Raw genomic sequence first — 20910 nt, forward strand, 5'->3', positions numbered from 1 at the left:
AGGGGGTGCCTCCACTCTTGGGGGAATCAGGGCCCGCCACCTACTCCATTGCTCTGGACTTGCATAACTCACAGGTTCCATGTCAAACCACAAGCATCCCTAGGTTCTCAAAGAGAAGTGTTACTAGATCTAATGGTAGCAAAGACGCAACAAAGCATCTAAAAAGGTGTCAAACACAGGATCAGCCTAGAACTCACAGGCTCCAGGCCCACCATGCCTCATCAAGACGGTCCTGCTGTCCTCTCTGGCCCAAAGAACCGTCCCAGGTCCACATCCCAGTCCCGCGGGGAGCTAAACCCTTCTCCACACTCCCCTGCCTGAAAGCCAGGACCCCTGGGAATGATGACTGACCTCTGTCTCCCCACCCTTGGGGGCTTCTGGAACAGCCTTGGTGATGGGGGTGGTGGGTTCGGTCCTCCGCACCCCAGCCTTTGCCTTAGGAGTTCCGGGGGGCAGGGTGGTCTCTGGAGGGGGCTTCGGCACAGGCTCGGCTTTAGCTGGGACTCCTGTCTTCTTTTCCTGGGCACTGCTTGGGGTTCTGCTGGGTTCAGAAGCCCTGGCGGGCTTGGCGTGGGGACTGGCCTTGGTGGGCAGGGGACTGGCCTTGGTGGGCAGGGGGGTGGCCTTGGCAGGTGGGGGGCCTGATGGCTGGCTCAGCCCCTGAGGCCCTTTCTGCTTTGGAGGGGCTGTTCCAGCTGTATGGTGAGGGGCCCCCGCAGGGGGCTGCTGTGAGGTGGGCAGCGGCAGGGGCGTCGGCTCTCCCAGGCTGCCCTCGAGAAGCCGCTTAGTTTGGCAGTTCAGACAGAGCCACTCGGTTTTCTGTAAGGAAACGAGAGAGGGTTTTGATGAAAATCACAAAGACACTGAAGTACTTAAAGATGACTTCCGTGACTATGTCTATAAACACAAGGAGGAGAAAGTCTCCCAAAGCACAGCACTACAGGCAAAAGGACTGATGAGGAGCAAAAGGCTGATGGGTCTGTTGGTCCCAAATGACAGAGGGCCCCAGCCTTTAGATGCTCGTGTACAGAGTTAAAAAGACAAACCCCAAGGAAGGAGCCCTTCCTTACCCCACAGGAAGCTTTTTACTAGGCTGAAAAGGAGGACCTGTATGAGAAAGGAGGCTACAAAAGCAGCACACAGTCTAGGGAAGAGGGGGGCTGGGGACTCCCCAGGGTGTGAATAGCTTTGGGAGTGGAGCAGAGTCCCCCAGGAAGGGCCTTTCAGGAAGGGCATCAGGCTGGGAGCACCTCCCAGAAGCACTGCCCCTCCCCAGCCTCCTAATTCGCAGGCCTTGGGCACCATCCTTCTCCATTCCCAAGTAAGTGCTGTTCTGGGAGGGGACTGGCTCTCGGTGCCAGGGGAGGCGGTCTAGGGGAAGTGCTGCTTGGCGTTTGGGGGTGAGGCCGAGCAGTCCCCTTTGCTCACACCCTCCAAACCAACTCACCTTGTCTTAGACCAGTAAAGACCCCCATGCAAAAGCCTCCTCCTGCTCCCCGGGCTCTGGGCTGTTCTGATGGGGACTGTGTGCTGGCTCTGAGGCCAGGGGCCCTGCTCCCTCCAGAGCCGGGCTGGGATCCTCCTCCACCCTCAGCCTCTCACTCTCAAGACTATTCTCCTTGTGTCAGTCTCAGTGCTAAGGGCTGGAGACACAGCCGTGACTAAGACAGACACGTGGGCTGGTACATAGTCTTCTTGGAAGCCAGAGCCCAAAGGGGTTGTTCCAAGTATGACATGGACATCAATGGTGAAGTTTCCAGAACCCCAGCAACCAAGTCGAACCCCCCCAGGTGCCAGCGTCTGCACAGGGAAGGGTCTGAGCACCTCTGAGCAGGTGATTTCTGTAGCAGCTCAGTGGCGGGAAGGGGATGTCTTCCAAGGGCCTCCTCCAGAGTCAGAGCTCCTCCTTGGCGGGACTCGGGCAGGGAATGAGAGTAACAGGCACGCCAGTGCCTGTTCTCACCCCAGGGGTGCAGAGCCTTGGCACCCCTACTGTCCTGCTCTTACACATGAGGGTGCCCAGACTCCTGGGCTCCTGCCAGCAGCTTGACCAGCAGGATGGGGAGTCAGGGGAACCAGAGGACATGGAACCACCAGGTCAGAGAGCCAGGGACAGGGCCAGAGAGAGCCCTCGGCCCTTACCAGCCCAGAGGACCAGAATCCTTAGCACTCTAACCTCACATACCGCCCCTGGGCCCACGACATCCCTGAGTCCACCCAACAGAACCCTGGAAGTATGGTACCTCCAAGATGTCTGCCCTTGGCCTGGCACCTGCAGGCCACCACAGTGGGTGCTGTATCAATGGTTCTGCCCTGGGCCCCGGCGGAAGGCCAGGCCAGGCAGGTGGCAGGGCCTGGGTGTTGACTGAGGGATAGGTCTGCTCCACAGGCTTGGGATTCGGGCCTTGAGACTGCTTCCCTGAGACTGGAGCTCCAACTCTGCCTGGAGGCTGATTCCACACCCCGGTCCTGAGCAGAGGGGCTCAGCTATGGAGGGGAACCCTTTAGAGGTCTCACATGTCCTCACCCTGCCCCTTGCAGGGCCTGGTTCTGGCACCACTGCTGACTCCCTGGGACCCTGTTGGATTCTCTGTGTGTCCCTCGTACAAACTCCTACAAGGTCATGGGTGCTGGCCCCTGGCTGGGCCATGGGCTCACTTGGTGCCTAGGGAGACTGCTAGGTGGGCTGAGCCAGCATCACCTTGGGTCACAGTGGGAATCCCTCCATGTTGGAGAGAGCTGTGAGGTGGCAAAAAGATCGAGAGGGGTGTCGGCAGAGGCCCAGAGAAAGTTCTAGAAATGAACGAACAGTCCCTTCCCTAGCCCCACGATCAGCATCACGGGGTGAGGATCTGGGCCTGGATGGGGGGCTGGCCCAAGGTAACACTGCCCTGGCTCTCCCTTGGCCCCATGTAGATGGCTATCCAGGTTAGGCCTCTCGAAGCTTGGTCATCTGCCTTGCTCACCTTGGTGACCTGGCAAACCTCTGACCTCCACCTCTGGCTGGCAGACCCAGCCCCAGAAGAAACAGTCCAAATGAAACAAGGATGCCTTGGAAGGTGGCCAGAATGGAGGCGACAGACTTCATGCCAAGAGCTCAGAGCCAGCCCCTGCAGCAGCCTGCTTACCTGAGCCCAGAGGCCCAGCCCTCAGCAGAGTGTGTTGACTGTGGTCACAGGCTCCCTGGGGCCTTGTTCCTTCCCACACTTTTTCCTCATGGAGGCAGCCAGGCTGCAGAAGGGGCACCCCAGTTGGCCCTCTTGCTCCTGGCTCTGCTATAGCAGGCAGCGGGGGAGGGAGGTGGGGGAGGCAGAGGCATGTGAGGGAAGAGCTAAAAATAAACACCCGACCTGGTAGCTGGAGGCCCTTCCCCAGCCCCTTGGGGGTTGGGGGAGAAGGGTATAGGGCATTGGGACCATTAGAAGGGGAGCCAGAGGGAGACCTGGCCAAGGCCCAAGTCTTCTGGAGGATGAGGCTGGGATGGGAGGCAGGCCGTGCCTGGGGGTGGGGAGAAGCTGGAACTGCAGCCCTGACTCCTCTGTTCGTGTTGCTCACATCTCTGGCCCTCACTTGCCCCTACTCCACCCCCACCCCTTCATTCCCTGTTCATTCATTCCCTCTCCCCACTTAGTGTCTACCCCTCATTCATTCATTCACTTGCGTGTTCTCTGTCATACTCTCCATCACCCAGGCCCAGCTCTGAGGCGCTGCTTGCTTGCTCTTTTCCTACCCCCTTTGGCCAGTGGGCTGGGGATGATCTGGGACCTGGGGATGGACAACGGGAGGCTCTGATGACCATGTCAGCTTTGCCTCCCTCTGTCCAGTGCCTTTCCGGGGGCACAAAGGTAGCAGCCTCTGAGGGCAATCACCATCTCATGTGCTTCCCTTCGGATGGAGGTAGGTGGGTTCAGGGCGAGGCAGGGGACGTGAGTTGTCAGAGAGTTGGTAGGGAGGCCCTGGCAGGCATGTGAGACCCCTACCTTCCAGAATCACTAGCTGCTGTGCCTCGTGGGCTGAGAGAGCCCAGCGCGGCTGCCCTGGCAGCTGGGCCTCCTCCCCACACTGTGCCTGAATGACCCTGCTGAACACAGTCTCTCTGCAGGTATTGCTGGCCGAGGTGTCCACCTGGTTACAGTGACACTGGGCTGGCTGCCTAGCCCAACGTATCCCCAGTCCTACTGCCAGACCCGGGACAGCCGACGAGAACTCCTGAGACAAGGTTGCCCAGAGGTTAAAAAATAAAAGCCCAAGAGTGGTACACTGGACCACAGGCAAGGCCATCACTGGGCTGCTGTTCCTCTCCTGACTGTGGCCTCTGCCTCTAATAAGAGGAATCCTTGCTGAGAGCCCCAAGGTGTGCCTTCATGGTTGGGCTGCCCTCTACTCACGCTGCAACAACATATGTGTTCGTTCCCTGGGGCCAAACCTGATGAAACGAGGGGCTTGCACTGGCCACGGGCACAATTCACACCCAGGCAGTCGGGGCTGGTAGAGACTTTCTTGTCCTGCAGAGACTCCCTTTTCGGACACTCTGGTTCCAACCTCCTGGCTGAAGGGGGCTGCCTGTGTGCTGGACCTTACACCGGGTCGGAGGCATGGCATTTCACTGGTTCTCACAGAAACCTAAGAGACAGCGCTATGGCTCCCATTCTGCGTGGAGGAAATGAGGCTCCATGAGATCTATCCCCAGAGGCAGACTGAGGCAGGTATAGAGCAGAGGTAGCCCCTGCCCCCAGCCCCTCCCACATCACAGGTGCCAGGCCCTCTGCCGCGGGAAGGCCTGACTTCTCAAGGCCATGGGTGCTACTTCAGCAATTATAATAAAAGAAGCTGGCGGCATTACTGTAACTATTCTGATTGCACTAATTTCTTCACAAACTCTATTTTGAACCGAAAGCCAATTAAAAATTAAGCCAGAGGGTACTATTATCCTTCAAAAAGATAAATAGGTAAAAAAAATTTGGAATCAACAACTCTTAATTATGAAATGACTCACTAAGTAGCACTATGGTTAATTTTTCGGAGGAAATTTCAAAGGGAAAAGAGATCTAGCTTTTCAATGCCGCCTCCATTGTGTGCTCTGGACTCCCTCCGGAGAAAGAAGGTGGAAAGGTTTTTACGGCTCAGAGATGTTGGGGATGGTCCCCACCCTGGCAGCCCAGACAGGTGGCTGGAGCCACAGCAGGTCTAAGAGGCCTGGAGGGAGCTGGTCTGTCCCCGCCAGGTACCCAGCACGCATGCTGACATGGGTCCCTCTGTTTCACGTTGTGCATAGAGGCGGCTTGATGGGGAGAGACTGCCAAGGCAGACCTAACCCTTGGTCCTGGAGAAGGCTCTCCTCTCTACCTGCTCCTGCCACCTCCCTCCCAGGGAGGGATGTGTCTGGGCCACCTGCTGAGAAACCAAGAGCCTCTTACCAAGAACACACAGGGAAACACAAAACTGCTCCACGAGCCAAGCGGCCATTCGCTGAGACAACACCAAAGATGGCCCAGGGGCTGGCTAAGTCTCACCGAGGACAGGCAACAGCGCCGGTGGGAAGGGCAGGGGAGGGGTACACACCAGGCACCAGTCCCTTCCCATCAGCCCCCTGCAAGACCCAAAGCAGGCAGGGCCATGAGAAAGCTGTGATCGTTGTCTGCAGGGAGAGAGGACAAAGGCTTGGAGTAGGGCCGTGGCTACCGGGATGGAGAGATGAGGCCAGAGTCTAGCCAGTGAGAAGGCAAAGCCACAGGGCTTGGGCCATGGAGGATGTTCAGGGGGACAGGGAGCTGAGGATGTCCCAGACTGCCAGCTGGCACCTCTGATGGATGATGGTGGCATGGTCTCATGGTAGGAACCACGGGAAGTGGCATGATGGCTGCCCATCCACACTTCCCCAGGAGCAGCCCCAGGCCCTCTGGGGATAGCAGCTTTAAGCAGCAGAGCCCTGAGGAGAAATAAGACAGAGAAGCTGGGCAACCTCCGGACTGCTGTAAGGAGCACAGGACCAAGACACCCAGCAGCTTTGCCATCAAACCCATGGAACCCACAGATCCTGTGGAGGCAAGGGTGGCCCTGGTCCAGAAGGAGGCAGCGGGGCAGGACATGGAGACAGCGGGACATGGACGATGTGGGCAGAGGCCATGATCGCCAAGGGGCAGAAGCTCCAGAGTCCAGGAAGATGACAAGCCAACTCCTCACGAGAAGCTGAGCTGAGAATCCAGACTGCTCACCCCAAGTCAGCTTGTGACCAAGACTCTTCTGTTTGGGTACAATCAGCACTTCCTCTGGCCCGGCCTGGAGGCCGCTGAGAGGCATTGTCAAGAACATTCATCCTCCTGGCCAGAGACAGTTCTGCCTTCCCCTCTGCACAGCCTGCTTAATGAGGAAATGTGGGCCAGGAGGTCTCCCAGGGACAAGGTCCTCTGGGCTGGGCAGCACAACGGGCCAGCAGGGCTCGGCTCAGGCCCCCCGCCCAGCAGTGCAGGTGTGCCTGGCTCTGACCGGAGTGCCTCTGCTCTGCGGTGGCTCCTTGGTGTCCCCTCCCCTCTCTGGGCTGCCAGGCCAGCCACCCTCCGGTGAGCCACCAGACTTAGGGCTTGGGGCAGCGGCAGTGAGGGCCTGGAGGGCCACATGGGCATCCATGAAGAGGTCACCTGTTTTGCTCAAGCCACCCCTCCTTGCATGTTGGAAAACATGGCCTCTCGCAGCCAAAGTTATTTTCCTTATCGAGCTGCTCCCACGGAGGCCTGACAAGACAAGACAAGTCAGAACTAGGTGCTACAGAGCCCATTCCACCACCACACACACTCCTCTGTTGTCTCTGGGCCAGCGGCAGTCATGGCACCACACTCTTCTGCCCGCCATCAGTTACACATGGTTCAGCCCAGGGGCCCCAAGACTCAGGTGACTGCTGTGTGCTGGAGAAGGGGGCTTGACATCGGATATGACACAGCTAAGGACACATCAACCTGCCCAGATGAGCCAATCATAGACCCCAAGGGCACTCTCGGAAGGGGACACACCCAGCTATGTGCAAGGCAGCAAAAGCGGAGTTCGCGTGGATGAACAGGGTGGGGCGGAGTGGGGTGAGGGGAGGAGCTGGAGCAGCCTCCCAGCCCAGGTTCACCCTGCTCTGCCAGGGGAGCTCCATGGGGCAGCTTCGGAGCCTCCCAGGGTGGGCTCCAAGCTTCACGAGAATACCAAGCCTCCTGCCCGCTTTCACCCCACTCTGCACAGGGCCCAGAGCCCTCCAGTGGAAGAGGGACTGCAGAGAGATGGGCCCCAACCCCAGTACTTCCTCGGACTTCCCTCTGGGTAAGAAGAGCATCTCTGAGCATCTCCACAAATAGCTCCATGGACAGCCAGGCCCTGCCAGGGAGAATTTGTGGACCAAAGGTTATGGCATTGACAAGTAGACATTAACACCCATGACCTCGGAAGAGGGGATGAAGGGAGGAAACTGCCTGGCTGGGCTGCCCTACTGTGAGGAAGCCTTCTGCCCGGCCCTGGGCATGCAGGCACAGCCCGCTGCCTATCTGCCCTTCAACCCCTGTGAGGGTCACACACGGTGGGCAAAGTGGGACCTCAGGCCCTTCTTGCATGCACAGGGGTGACTGGAATCTTCCATCAGGGCCATGCCCATGATAGCTGGGAACGGGGAGGCCAGGACAGGGCCTTCTAAGCCCGGTTACCTTTGGGACCAGCCTCAGGCGCTGGTCAGCTGGTCAGAGGCAGTGAGCACCAGGACTCCATTCACCGCACCAGTTAACTCTCGGAGTGGAAGGAGAGGCTGGCGCCAGGGCCAGGTAAGGGAGTGGAGCCCTGCTGCAGCTATAGGGACAGTCCCGGGACTGCTCCAGAATCAGCCTTCTGCCGCCCTTTCTGACTCTGATGCCCTCCATCACCCCAGGCTCAGCCCCGCACCAAGGCCCAAAGGAACCTGCTTGGTCCAGCTCTTACCTCCACCAGGTGGGGTGTCGGGTTGAAGCCACACAGGTTGCACACCTGGAGTTTGCAGGTGGTGCAGGTGTTATAGTTGGCGGGGCCCTTGCTGCCCACGTTGAGCTCAGCTTGGCACAGTGGGCAGGTGGCCCTTTCCTTCGGCGTGGTCTTTGGCTTGGCAGCAGCCTTCGATGCTGCCTGGTGTTCTGTTCTGCCATGCTTTGGGCTGGTGGTTCCCCCTGTTCTCGCCTGGGCTCTGGGCCCTGATCCAGGCTCAGTTTTGGCTCCAGTTGCGGGCCCGGGCCCAGGCCCTGAGCCTGGGGGTCTTGGGCCAGCCTCCTTGCTGGCATCGCTGAAGACGATCTTGGGCGGCCCCTTGCTGGGGGCAGGCTGGCCCTGGGAGTCCACTTCAGGCTGCGCAGACATGAGGGTGCTCGCCTGGGTCAGCAGCGACGCACCAAGGCCAAAGAGCTTCCCAGTGAGGCCCTCCTGGGTCGGCTCAGCAGCACCAGGCCCAGAGGGCGCTGCGGTGGCACTCTTGGCCGGGGCCTCTCCTGCCGGGGGCCTGGGCTCGGCTGTGGAAGGCTTGATGGGGAGAGAGGGCTGGGGAGACACCTTTCCCACCTCCGGAGGGGCGGCAGCTGGGGCAGGCCCCGGCACTGAGGTGGCCCTGGCTGTCTCGGCCTGCCGGGGGCCAGGCTGTGGTCCCCCTGGGCCCCGAGCTCTCTCTTGCTCTGGCTTCCCCAGGGGCTGTTTGGCTGGGGAGTGGGCAGGAGACAGGCCCGGTGAGTGCAGCTGCTGCTGGCTCTTGGAGCGAGGCGCTGTGGTCATGTCCATCCCTAGAGCCCTCTGCATCTGGCAGTTCAGACACAGCCACTCCTTCACCTGAGGAGGAAGCAGCAGGGTTACCAGGATGGTCAGGATTGGGGCGCCCACGGCCCAGGTCCTTGCAGCCCCTAGCAACCAGGGCCAGCTCCTCACACAGGCAGGAGCACCAAGCCTGGCACAGGTGTTTCTGGGCTGCCAGGAGGCAGGCTGAGGGGCAGATGGTACCACCCTGCCCTCTAGGAGCTTCCAGGTACACGGAGAGGAACGGAGGCACTCACACACTCCCCAGCCCCAAACTGCCGACCCACTGCCGGCCAGGGTCCTCCCCACACCCACTGGCTGTACCTGGGTACATCATGTGTCTCCACATCCCACCTCACCAACCTACGCTCCCATCCTCCTGGTTGGATGACCCCTCGTTGTGCATGCTAAATCACTTCAGGGGTGTCTGACTCTTTGCAACCCCATGGACTGTAGCCCATCAGGCTCCTCTATCCATGGGATTCTCCAGGCAAGAACATTGGAGTGGGTTGCCATTTCCTTCTCCAAACGATCTTTCCGACCCAGGAATCGAACCCACGTCTCCTGTGTCTCCTGCATTGGCAGGTGGATTCTTTACCACTAGAGCCACCTAAGAATAGCCTCCAACTGCTCACTCTCCTTCCCCTGCTGCCCCCTTCAGGTCACTCCCACAGGGCCCCTGCTGCTGCTGCTTCCGCTAAGTCGCTTCAGTCGTGTCTGACTCTGTGCAACCCCAGAGATGGCAGCCCACCAGGCTCCCCCGTCCCTGGGATGCTCCAGGCAAGAACACTGGAGTGGGTTGCCATTTCCTTCTCCAATGCAGGAAAGTGAAAAGTGAAAGGGAAGTCTCTCAGTCGTGTCCGACTCTTCGCAACCCCATGGACTGCAGCCCACCATGCTCCTCCATCCATGGGATTTTCCAGGCAAGAGTACCGGAGTGGGTCACCATTGCCTTCTCTGGAGCCCACAGGGCAGCAGAGTGATCTTTTAAAACGTATATCAGGATAGACCGCATGGCCCCAAAACAAGTGCCTGGTATGCAACAGGCACTCAATAAAAACCTGCAGAATGAATAAAGGAGTGAAGAGCAGCAGGTGGGAGAAGGAGGCAAAAAAAAAAAAAAAGAAAAGAAAAGAAAAAGAAACCATGATCCCTGTCCTCAAGGAGCTCAGAGTCTTGCTGAGGAGAAAAGATACAAATGAAACATCTTGAGAGCGAAGTAAATGAGGGCAAAGTGATGCCACGTGAGTGACGTAAACTGAATGAAAAAATCTTTTGCTTTCTTAAGGAAGACAAATCTTTTTTAAAGAAAATGGATGATTTGTGCCTCCAGACTAAACAAGGCACGTGCTGCTGTTCACATGATGGATATGTCGTTTCTCTCTGTCATTAACTCCTTCCCAAGGAGAGAGGGCTCACAACTGGGTTGGGCCAATCACTGGTTTCAGCCGGGGTTGCAGGGATGGGCACATGACCTTGCAAACAGGGCCAATCAGAGCCCTTCCATGTTTCAGGGTGAATGAACCGTAGGAGAAAGGGTCACTCATCAGAAGGACGTAGCGGTGGAGTGGGCAGGAGCCTTCTTGCCCAGCGTGGAGAGAGGCGCTAAGAATGAAGTGAAGGGACAGTCAGAAATGGAGCCAAGACAGGAGAAATGAGCAGACCCCATGGCTTCATTTAATTCCCTGGATTCAGCTCTGTCTTAAATCTACTCTCAGACTCCCAGTTACACGAGTCAATATCATCTTCCTCTCAAAATCCAAATATAAATCAGAGCATGTCACTTACAGGCTCAAAGCCCTCTAGTGGACTCTCCCCTCACTTACCATGGGAACTCTTTACTGTGATCTGGGAGGCCCCCAATCTACTCCAGCCTACGCCTCTCTCTGTCCCCCTTTCCTGCCCTCTCACCTCGGGCCTCCTCTTCTACCAAGTGATCCTTTGAGCTCTCTTCCATAACCAGGCCTTTCACTCACTCTTTCCTCAGCCCCGGAGCCAGCTATCTGCACATGTCTCAGCCAGGATCACTTCCCCATCAGGGCCCTTCCTGGCCATATGACTGAAAATCCCTCCGAAGCACTCTGTAGCTAACCACCCAGTTTGTCTTCATGGTACTTGTTCTTTCCCAAAGTTTATGCTACTTTATTCCTCTGGGTGTCTCCTTGCCCCGCGCATGAGCTCTTACTGAGGTGGTCCAGGGGACAGTGCATGGTGCCTGGCACAGAGTAGGGCTTACTCCAGAGTCTTGCTGGGGGATGAAGCCTGATAACCTATTAATGGAGGCATGGCTCTTACAAGGCTACAGCCACGAGACTGGAGATTCAGCACCCCACGGTGTGGAAGGAGCTCCTCCTTCTCAACCTGAGCCAAGGCAGAGGACAAGTCTGCTCATCCATGGTTGCAACGAGAGTCTTTGAAAGCACCACAGTAGCCTAGTTGCCAGGGAAAGGTCCAGTCTGGTCCCTGGGGCAGAAAGCCCCTTCTGCCCATCCTCAGTAGGTACCTCTGGCCCTGCTCTCTGCCTTGAGGTCACAAGGCTGTATGGCCGCCACTGTGGCTGACTTGGAGTTTGGGAGCCTGGGCTTGGCTGTCTTGCCATGAAACCAAGAGTAGCCTCTGAGACAGGGGAGAAGCATGCGCTTTGGTGATTACCCCATGGTGCCCTGCATCATGCAGGGCATGTTTGCAGGCATTCTTTCATTTTGTTTTCACAGTAGAGAAAAACCAAGGTCTAATATGATTTAGCCTCTGGCTCTTGCGGTTACCCGGCTAGGAAGCGGTGCTGCTGGGGAGACTGGCCCTGCCAGCCCTGCCCAGCTCCTGAGCTGCAGCCTGGAGCCCAGTGCCTTTCACATGTCTACCTCTTCTGCAGGCCACTGAGCCTCATGCAAGTCAAGTCAGAGGTCTAGAAGCTGCCCTCGAGAAACTCAAAGACCAAGCCCAGCTCTGGAAACCATCAGATCAGCAATGCCACAGCACTGGGGTGTGAACTGCCCCGCCCCAAGCTGGGAACTGTGAACTCACCTAAGTGCTTTGAAGACCCAAGGCAGCTCTGTATACTTTTGGACAAAGAAAGCCACAGAGAAGACAATGTGTGTCCTTGGGACTCAGCTCCAAGACTCCGTTAAAGAAGTCATATTTGGTAGGGGTGTCAGGGTTCACTTTCGTCCAAAGTAGGAGCTCCAAGAGGCGAGCTGTTTGGGCTAATCCTCAAAGAGACCCAGAGATGATCACCCTCCTGAGTGGGGTGCCAAGGCCCTGGCCCAGGGCGGAAGCCACAGACTCAGTTCCTGAGGTGTGTATGCCGCTCACACCCAAGGTCTTATCTCTGAAGCATGCCCTGAGGTGGGACTTCCGAAGAAGAGGAATCTGGGAGGTGAGACCCTTTGATTCTGAGACTTCAGGGAGACCCCATTTTGGGTCCCGGATCAACAAGGGGTCAACAAGGGCCTGTGCTAAAACTCCTGCACTCACCACCAGAAGATTCCCTTATCCAGCCCCCAGCACCCAGGCTGTCACAGGCGTCTCACCTAAAATAGAACCTCACCAAGAAACGGCTAAAACGCCCCTCAGTGAGTCATCTCCCAGATGGGAGCAGCTATTTCTATCTAGCATCTTCCAGACGGCGAGGAGCCTGCACTGTGCCCTCTCCCAGCCCCTCCCAGGCCCAGGCCTGGGCCGAGAGGACCAGCATACAGGCCTCCTGGGGAGGATGCTGGCTGGGGAAATCTCTGAATCCGTAAGACTCCCCTCTCTGGCTCCTCCATGGACCCCTGGGAGCCTGCTGGGAGGGGGTCATCCTCAGCCTCTTCCTCCCTACTCCAAGGTCCTTATCCCACATTAGGGACATGGGGGTGGCCCACTGGTTGGGCAGGGAGATGGCTGTGCATCACCAGCCCACCTAGGCCATGGATCCATGACCAGGCTTGGGGCAGGTCCCCAGACTCCAGGACCAACCACAGCGAGAGTCTTCCTTGGCTGGACCGTGTCTGTGGCTCCTGGGCACCCTCCTAGCTTACTGCCCACTAGAATCAGAGGGCAGGCCTTCCATCAGTGTGACAGAGGGCCTCTTTTAGAACCTTGTTTTCAGATATCTCCGTAAGCCTAACTTGGCACTCGGCTGGGAAATGTGCCAGTCACAGATCTCCCGTCCTAAGACCCAGAGGTGGAGCTAAGGGGACCTCCCAGGGCTCCAGCTACCAGGTAGATGGCTCTGCCAGGTGGTGGCTGATCCTTCTTGAAAGCAGGGGCCAATCCTGCCATCTCAGAGGCGCAAAGGCCCTTGCACCCCACGCAGTGGGGGCCTGAGCAACAGCGGGGGTGGGGAGGCACAGGGCAGTGTGCTGGTCAGGAGGCGGGGAAGCAGAGGCTCTAGGAAAGTGGCTTCCAGCAGGGAGGCAGTGCCTGTGCTGCAGGAGCCGGCTTGAGGGTGAGCAGAGCAAGCCCCGTGGGCTCTGAAGGGACGTCCTCCCCGGGAGAGCCTTCTCAGCCGCTACCTTCCTCGCACCATTCAGTGCACAGCAGGGGAATGGAGGTGATGCCACCCTCCAGGAGCCGGAGGCGGGGGGCTCTGGGAACTGCACGTCTGCGTGGCCTCTCCCTCCACGGGGCTCCGGGGCAGGAAGGGGAGTGGGGACACCTTTCGGGAGGGGCTTCTCTATCGTTCTCACAGTGGCAATGCACCTGCCGCCCTGTGTCTCAGCCTCAGAGGGTAGAATCCAGCCTTGCATGTGGCTATTTGGCCCCAAAGAAGGCTGCCCAGGGCGGGGCCTGCCGCGCTGTCACCTCCAGGGCTGCCAGGAAGCTCTGGGCCCCCAGCAGTAACGTGTGCTCCCACAGCATCCCCTTCCACGGCACCACCAGCAAGGAGGAAGGAGGGTGGCACATGTCACGTGGCCCGCCTTCCTGCGGAGAGCAGCGGCTTGCCTTGGAGCCCAGCCCTCCCAGGGAGAGCAGGCAGGCTGCGTGTCGGATCACTGCACTGACATCATGCCTGATGCTGCATTCACGCCTTTTTCCATTCTGGTACAAGCTGAAACATCACAGAAGCAGGTTATAAATGAGCCCTCCCTGCTGGTGCCAAGTCCAGAGGGTCCTGGGAGGGCCCCACTGGCCAGTATGATGCCATGCTCTTCTGGGCTGTGAGTCATGGGCCAGGCCGCGACTGGAGGCACGCAGCCCACTGTGGGCCAGGGACGGGGGCGGGCCTGTGCCCTCACACTGCCCACGTCATTGGACACGTCACCTGCCTCATCCAGCAGCTGACTGTCCCGAGTCTGCCACTAACTTGCTTCCGCTGTCAACTGGTTGACCTCAGGCCTAGAGGTGGGCACCACAGGGTCCCACAAGGCACGGCACGTTGATCCAGAGCCTGTTCAGCCAGGCCTGGCCCACAGGGGAGGTCCGTGTCATCAGGTCAGGACCCTGAGAAAGGCCCTCGGAACCTGCCTAGCATCTGAGGCCAGGATTTGGGTTGTGGAGGCTGAACCCAATTGCTGCTTGGGGCGGGAAGGCCTCACTAGCCTGAAGCTCCATGAAAGGGAGAGAATTCTCCACCTCCCAAGAGCCCTCAACTCCGCCGGTTCTACACCAGATGGCCCCCCTCCCTCCCAGGCCTATCTTCTCTGCACTATATATTCATTCTCAGATAATTTTACAGCCCCCTCTCATAGTTAAAGTTAGGCGTGCCACACCTGATGGCTGCAGCAGTGAAAAACCCCCTCTCCTGTACAGCAGCCTCATCGGTCTGCCCCCAGTGACTCTAGCCTCCACCTCACAGTGATCCAAGTGAGATGGCTGAGAGGCCCAGCTCCTGGGAGTAGGGGCTGGTAGGGCTAGCTGCCCAGGGCTGGCTGAAGCTTCAGGGCATTTCCCCACTGATTCAGAGATGGTTTGGGTCAAAGTGGCTACTGCCAAGCAAACCCACCCAGAAGGGACTAAGGCCACCTAGAGGTCCTTTCACATTTCCTCTGTTTGGAGGTGGAACAGGGAGGGCTGGGCCCAGGAAGAGAGGAAGACACCTTAGCCACTCCTCAGCCCACCGCTGATCCATGTCCTTCTAACACCTGCTCCTCTTTCCTCACGGTCTGGGCAGGTAGTAAGACGACCAGGAGGGAGCAGAGGGAAGGGGGCAAGGCTGGAGGCTGCGGCAGAGGGATCCGGGCTGCACTCACAGCACCACCCCCGGGCCATCTGGTGGCCCGGCCCTCGCCGCCGGAAAGAGTGGGATGCAGGCAGGAGAGGAAGAGGCTTGTGGCCACTGCGTCTCTCCCTTCCTTCTCCACACCACCCACCCTGGGTATGTACTTAAGCCCAAGGTTTGCCAGGGGGGTGAGGGTGGGGTGATGGGGTGATGGGTAGCTTGGTTTCGACAACGTCTAGACCTTGGAACAGGTGAAGAAAGACCGTGATCATGTTTCCATAGTTTTCTTAGAGGGGGCTTATGAGTGGTTCTGACTAGAGCAAGGGAGGTGGAAGGCACACGAGTTCCTGGACCTGGAAGACTGAGGAGGAGGCGGCAGCCCTGCTGTACCCACAGGGGCAGAGGGTGAGCGCCCCCAGGTGTAGGCTGCAGCCTCATTTTGGGTGGTGGTGCTCCAGGAGGATTCTGCTGATCAGAGTGAGACGCGCAGGCGTGCAGTCAACCCTGCCTCCGCACAGCACTCACTCCCGTGGTGCTGTTCCTGGGGTGAGGACGGACTCCTCTGGAGGAGTTCCAAGCCAGGATGCGCCACTGGGGCAGCTCCAAGCGGGGCAAGGAAGCCCCCGATGGGGCTGACAGACAAGGCATTGCTCGTTGTCTCCAGGAGTGGCTCCCAGCCCAACCTCACCGTTCCCCTCCATTTGTTGGCCCACAGCCACACCTGTCTGCTTCGTCCAGCTATCAGAACAGGTGTCTCTGTCCTGGAGGAGAAAGGGGTGGCAGGCCTGAATGCGCAGTCACTGAAGAGCAGAAAGGTGGGCTAACTGGGCGGAGCAGGCCTGGGGCATCGGCAAAGCCACCGAGGCTGGCACCCACAGCCTGCTTCTCCCCGAGAGAAATGCGACATTCAGAGGGTTAGGGTGCTTGTGTAGGAACCCACATCCAGGTAGAGAACAGCCTTCTTGTTGTGTCCCCATCACCGGGCACTGGACAGACTTAAATGTGAACACCTCTGGGCTCCTGGTCAGTGAATCCTCACTGGGAGGGTCTCCTGGGGCTGGCGAGAAATGTTCGGACCCTGTCAGGTGAGCACCTGGAGAATGGTCAGCATTTCCCAAACTGGGTACCATAACTGCAGCCCCTAACATTCCGTGAAAGCAGGTCTGGGGAAGGCAGCCAGTGACAGCCCCATCTCAGAGCACCCGCCTGGACGTGCCGTGAAGGACCTGGGCCGAAGGCCTGCTCTTCCTCTGCAGTAAGTTGGCAGCCCCTTTCCTCCTGGCCCTGAGCCTCGGCTCCTCCCAGCACAATGAGGCAGATGGACCAAGTGTCGCCAGGCCCTCCCACTCTGCTGTTTTTCCAGGCGCGGCCCAAGGCTGGCTCCCCTCCCTGCTCAACGAAGGTCTTTGGTGTGGGGGAAAGGCTGGGAGGCCCACCGGGAAACTGGTGCTGCTGTGTGTGGCTCTCGCTTGATCTCCACCCACCCCACCCAGCGTCATTCAGGTCCTGCTGCTCTATGAGCATCTCTGGAGGCTGGATCCCAGGGTGCAGGGCCAGCATAAGATGGGGGCGGAATTCCCACAGTGGCCTCTCATCCCTGCCTGCCAAACCCCCTGCTCCTGCGAGGCTGGGTGCTTCTGGCTTCTCGGCGGCAGGATCACAGGTGAGCTTCCCTGGCCTTCATCACAGTGCTCTAGATACTATGGAGCAACACTTACCTAACTGATCAGCGCAGGGACGGGCCGTTTCTAATCACAGATGTAATAATCACGAGTGTGCACGCCTCCGCAGGAAGCCCCCACACTCCAGGAGCGACTCCAAACGTACTGAGTCATCTCCCCACACCGGCAGCTCCTTCCTCGGAATCTCACACTTACCTCTCGCAAACCACACGTCCCACACCCACAGCACCTCATGTCACAAATAGACCCCGACCTGTGAACGATTCTCACTCAGCCCTCCCCCACCCACGTGGTCCAAACGGCTCCTGCTACTGCTAATCCCAGCTGCAGCCACAGCCACAGAGTCACCACGCGCCAACCAGCCCAAGAGCGGAGCTCTGGGGGGACAACCAGAGACTTCCGGGGGTTACCGCAGCAGGGAGGGAGGGAGCCACTCATTTCAGAGGCATGGGCCCCAGCTAGTATACTGGAGCACCTGGCCTCCAGGGCACCTAGGAGAGCCTCCTGGGCTTGGCTGAGCACTCCACAGCAATTCAGAGCATCCCAACACAGCCAGGGTGGGGCTGGGGACCCTGGGTCCTCTAGGGCAGAAAGGGGGCCAATCTCATGGAAATGGCCTTCCAGTGGCCTCGCGGTGAGGGCAGGACACTGTCGCCATGTGAATCCTGGCTCCTCACCCGGGAAGGGGAGCTGCTCCGCCCCCTCAGGCCCCAGCTAACTGAAATTGGGAAACAAAGGCTCTTCCAGGAGCCCAGTCTCCTGCCTCCCTTAACACCTGTTCCCCTCCCCTGCTCCCCTCTCCAGGACCCACTGGAGGGAGGCTGGCCGGGGGTCAAGGAGATTTGCCTCTCTTTGGGTCCTGAGGCTGCTCATGACCCTCTTCAAGCAACCATGGGAAAAGCTATCCGTAAGGCTCTGTTTGGCCTCCCTAGAGCATTTTTCCAGGTCGGACTTGGAGCAGATAGGAAAGCACCTTCTAAACAGGACTGAGCCCAAGCTTTCAGGAGGCACAGTAATCAGCCCCTCCGGAGATCTGGGACCAGGACTTGCTCTCTACTTCCACACCTGGGAGCCAGAATCCCAGCCCAAGGAAGACGCAGGGGCTGGCGGCCAAGGGAAATGACCAGGAAGAGAAAGGAAACCGGGGAGGCCTGGGAAGGTGGGTGGGGTGGGGGGAAGCCGGCGCAGAGGTGATTACCTGGGTGAGGTGAGGGTTGGGGTTGAACCCACACTGGTTGCAGACCTTGTTGTGACACTGGGTGCAGGTGTTGAAGTTTGGCTGGCTGGGGGTCGACGTGAGGTCCGAGGTCTTACATATGGGACACAGCGTGCTGCTGGGAAGGGGGGCGATCTGGGGGACGGAGTAGGGTGATGTGGGGGTGCTGCCTCTGTCTGGTGACACAGAGGGGGACCGCCCTGATCTCTGCGTCCTGCTGTCTACCTGCAGCGTCCTGCGGGGGCCATCGGCCTCCTGGCCTTCAGGGCCCTGTGCCCTCGGCTCCCGGGGGCTCTCGCGGCCGGGAGTGGTAGCAGAAGGCTGCTTCGGGGTTGGGGAAGCTGCTCTCTGGCTACCCAGGGGCTCCTTAGGGTCCAGTCTCCGGGGAACGCTGAAATGACATTGAAAATGATAAGGTTAGAAAAGTCACCTGCAGAGGTCTCCACCAACCCAGGTGGCTGCCAGGTGCCCTCACCACCCCCCTCTGCCAGCCGGTGCCATTAGCACAGCCTTCCACCAGCCCAGTGCTAACTGTGCTCCATGCTGGGCCCTGACAAGTGTCCCCACCTGAGCCATCAGCACCAGGCCATGTGGTCGGCTCAGGAATGTCCCCTTTTGCATCCCCTAAAATGCAGAGTCTGATTCAGTAGGTCTGCGGTATAGTCTGCATTTTTACGATCTTTAAGGTGATGCCTTCACTATGGTCTGCGGACCACACTTTGAGAACCAAGGGTCTAAACTACATATGAGTAACACCTAGACTGATTTTAACATTTCTGACTCTTAAACTGCACACCACACAAATTACATCAATATCTGTGAGGGCAGGACCCTGGCATTAGTATTTTTTTCCTCCCTAGGTGATTTCAACATGCAGCTAGTTTATATCAACTGCTCTGGTAGGTCTGTTACGTTCTGGCTTATCTGCTTCAGAGGCCAATATCGGGCAGCTGGAGGCAAGCAGGGGAGGCCCTCGAAGGCCCAGCTAATGCTACCTCCAGCAGGGACAATGGAGCCTTCCTTCTGGTGGTCTTCCAGCAGGTCTAATGCCAGACCAAGTCCATCAAGGTGGGTGATGTGTTTGTTACTCTTCTGCTAATGTAAGAAAGGACAGGGCCAGAACTCTAGGATCCAGGGCTTGAGGAACCATCGAGGGGAGTTCAATATGCCTGACCCCCACCTCCATCTGACATGGCCCAGCTACAGCAGAGCCATCAGAGCTGAGTAGAAGGCAAACCATGAGGCTAAACTCAATGCCCCACATTCCTTCTGGTTTGACCCCCCTCCCAGTTTTCCAGTTTGAAGAAAGCCACATACAGAAAGCCAAAGGCAAGACTTCACACTGCTTCCGTGACATTTTATACTTGCTTCAGTGTGTATTCATTTGGGTGGATGCTGGCACCCAGGCAACAGGGCAGCCTGGCTGAAAGTCACTGCAGAGGCCTGGCCACAGCCGCCTGTGGAGCATCCTGGCCTGGCCCCTTCGGCCCCTGTGCTCCCGGTCCTTGTAGGGTCTGACTAACAGGAGGAGACTCTTAAGTCTGCTGCCCTTATGTGAACGACATCTGCTTGCCAAAAAGATTCAGGAGCCCCTGGTAGGCTGTCTCAGGTAAAGCCATTTTAGAGAGGAGACACAGAACCTGCCAGGAGACCCACTCCAAGACACTCTACGGTCCTTCCTCCCTTCCAAGGAACTGCCAGGGAGGAGACATACCCTCGGTCTAATAAGGACTCTTCCAGGAAAAAGAAAAAGGACACTGTTAACTGTCTGTCAGCCAACACAGCACACACCCATCCATCCAGTCTCACAGACTGGCCACTTCGGATGGCCAGAGCCTGAGTCTAGCCCTCTGGAAGTCACCTTTGCCACCAGCTGTGAGGCCTAGCGCAATGTGGCAATTGGTGGTGGCTGCAGCCATCTCTAGGCCCAAAGGGCTCCAGGGCCTTTCAGTAGACTAATTTCTAGGTGTCATAAAGAAATAATCCCACTTGGTTAAATTCATCGTTCCATATCTTAAATTACTTGGGGCTGGAATCTAAACAGCAGCCCTTGAAGGCTCATCAGAAGCTATGGAGAGCCCTTTATAACATGCAAAGGGACCAGAACCCTGTTTCCAGGCTGGGCAAGGTCCATGGTTTCTTCTGAGAAAAAGTAAGCAATTTCTACTGTGTTTGTTTTGCATGGTGTGTGACATGCAATCTTTTGTGTACACAGTGACTTTTTAATTCAATGCTGCGGTGAAATGCAAATGCAGTCTTTCGGGGACACTGTATGTGACCATCAGGGATCCAAATTCAGGTTAACTTTCAACTCAGCTGTGGTGGCAACGGACAAACAAGCAGAGCCCTCTGCACCAGCAGAGCCTGTGTGGCGAGGCCAGCGCCCCCTGCACACAGGCCCGATGTATGTCCACACACCATGCGGTGGCTGCAGCCAACACCTAGCAATCACGATACACACCCGGGACCCTGATTCCCCTGTCTCCTGACTCCTCACACCTTCTCCTTGATCTCCAGGCTGTCAGCCGCTTCCCTCTGCTCACTGCTGCTGACAACCTGTCCACCATCTTGCTGGGAAAGTGGGAGTGGCTGGAGGGGAATTTGTACAACTAAGGCCTCTCGACAACTGTCCCTGTGTTTACCAGTCTCCTGCTCCCAAGGCCCACTTCTCACCTTCATAAATTCTCCCCTCTCCTTCATCGTCCTTGTTTGCCTCTCTATTTGATGATTTCAATGCCCATACAAAGATGCTTCTCCCATCTTGAAAAAGAAAAAGGAAATTGGGCCCACATTCCCCTTCAGCTACTGCCTCATTTCTCTGCTGCTCTTACAGAAAATCTCCTTGAAAGAGTGGCCTCCACTCTTGGCCTCCAGCCCCACTCCTCCCTTCCTCTCAACCGGGCCACCTGGCTCTGCCCATCTTTCCACAGAAGTCACTCAGGTCATAGTCACTGGTGACCTCCACAGCATCAAATCCGAAAGTCGCTTCTAGGTTCCTCCTCTCACCTGATCATCCCCTGACCCGACAGCGCTAAGGCCTCCCTCTCTCCCGAAAGAAACTCTCAGCTTCCTCTGGGAACACCACCCTCTGCCAG

The 20910-nt window shown here is 57.8% G+C and overlaps 1 protein-coding gene across 1 annotated transcript in view; it reads right to left on the reverse strand.

Annotated features, from left to right (window-relative positions):
• Positions 1-20910, reverse strand: part of BSN (bassoon presynaptic cytomatrix protein) — a 77928-nt gene that overhangs the window by 20525 nt on the left and 36493 nt on the right. The window contains exons 2-4 of the mRNA XM_018066666.1: positions 17798-18206; positions 7945-8811; positions 352-819 (exon numbers count right to left, since the gene is read on the reverse strand). Of these exons, the coding sequence (XP_017922155.1) occupies positions 352-819; positions 7945-8811; positions 17798-18206 (1744 nt within the window). The remainder of the gene's footprint in view (positions 1-351; positions 820-7944; positions 8812-17797; positions 18207-20910) is intronic.

Source organism: Capra hircus, chromosome 22, assembly GCF_001704415.2.
Source record: "Capra hircus breed San Clemente chromosome 22, ASM170441v1, whole genome shotgun sequence".
NCBI lineage: Eukaryota > Metazoa > Chordata > Mammalia > Artiodactyla > Bovidae > Capra > Capra hircus.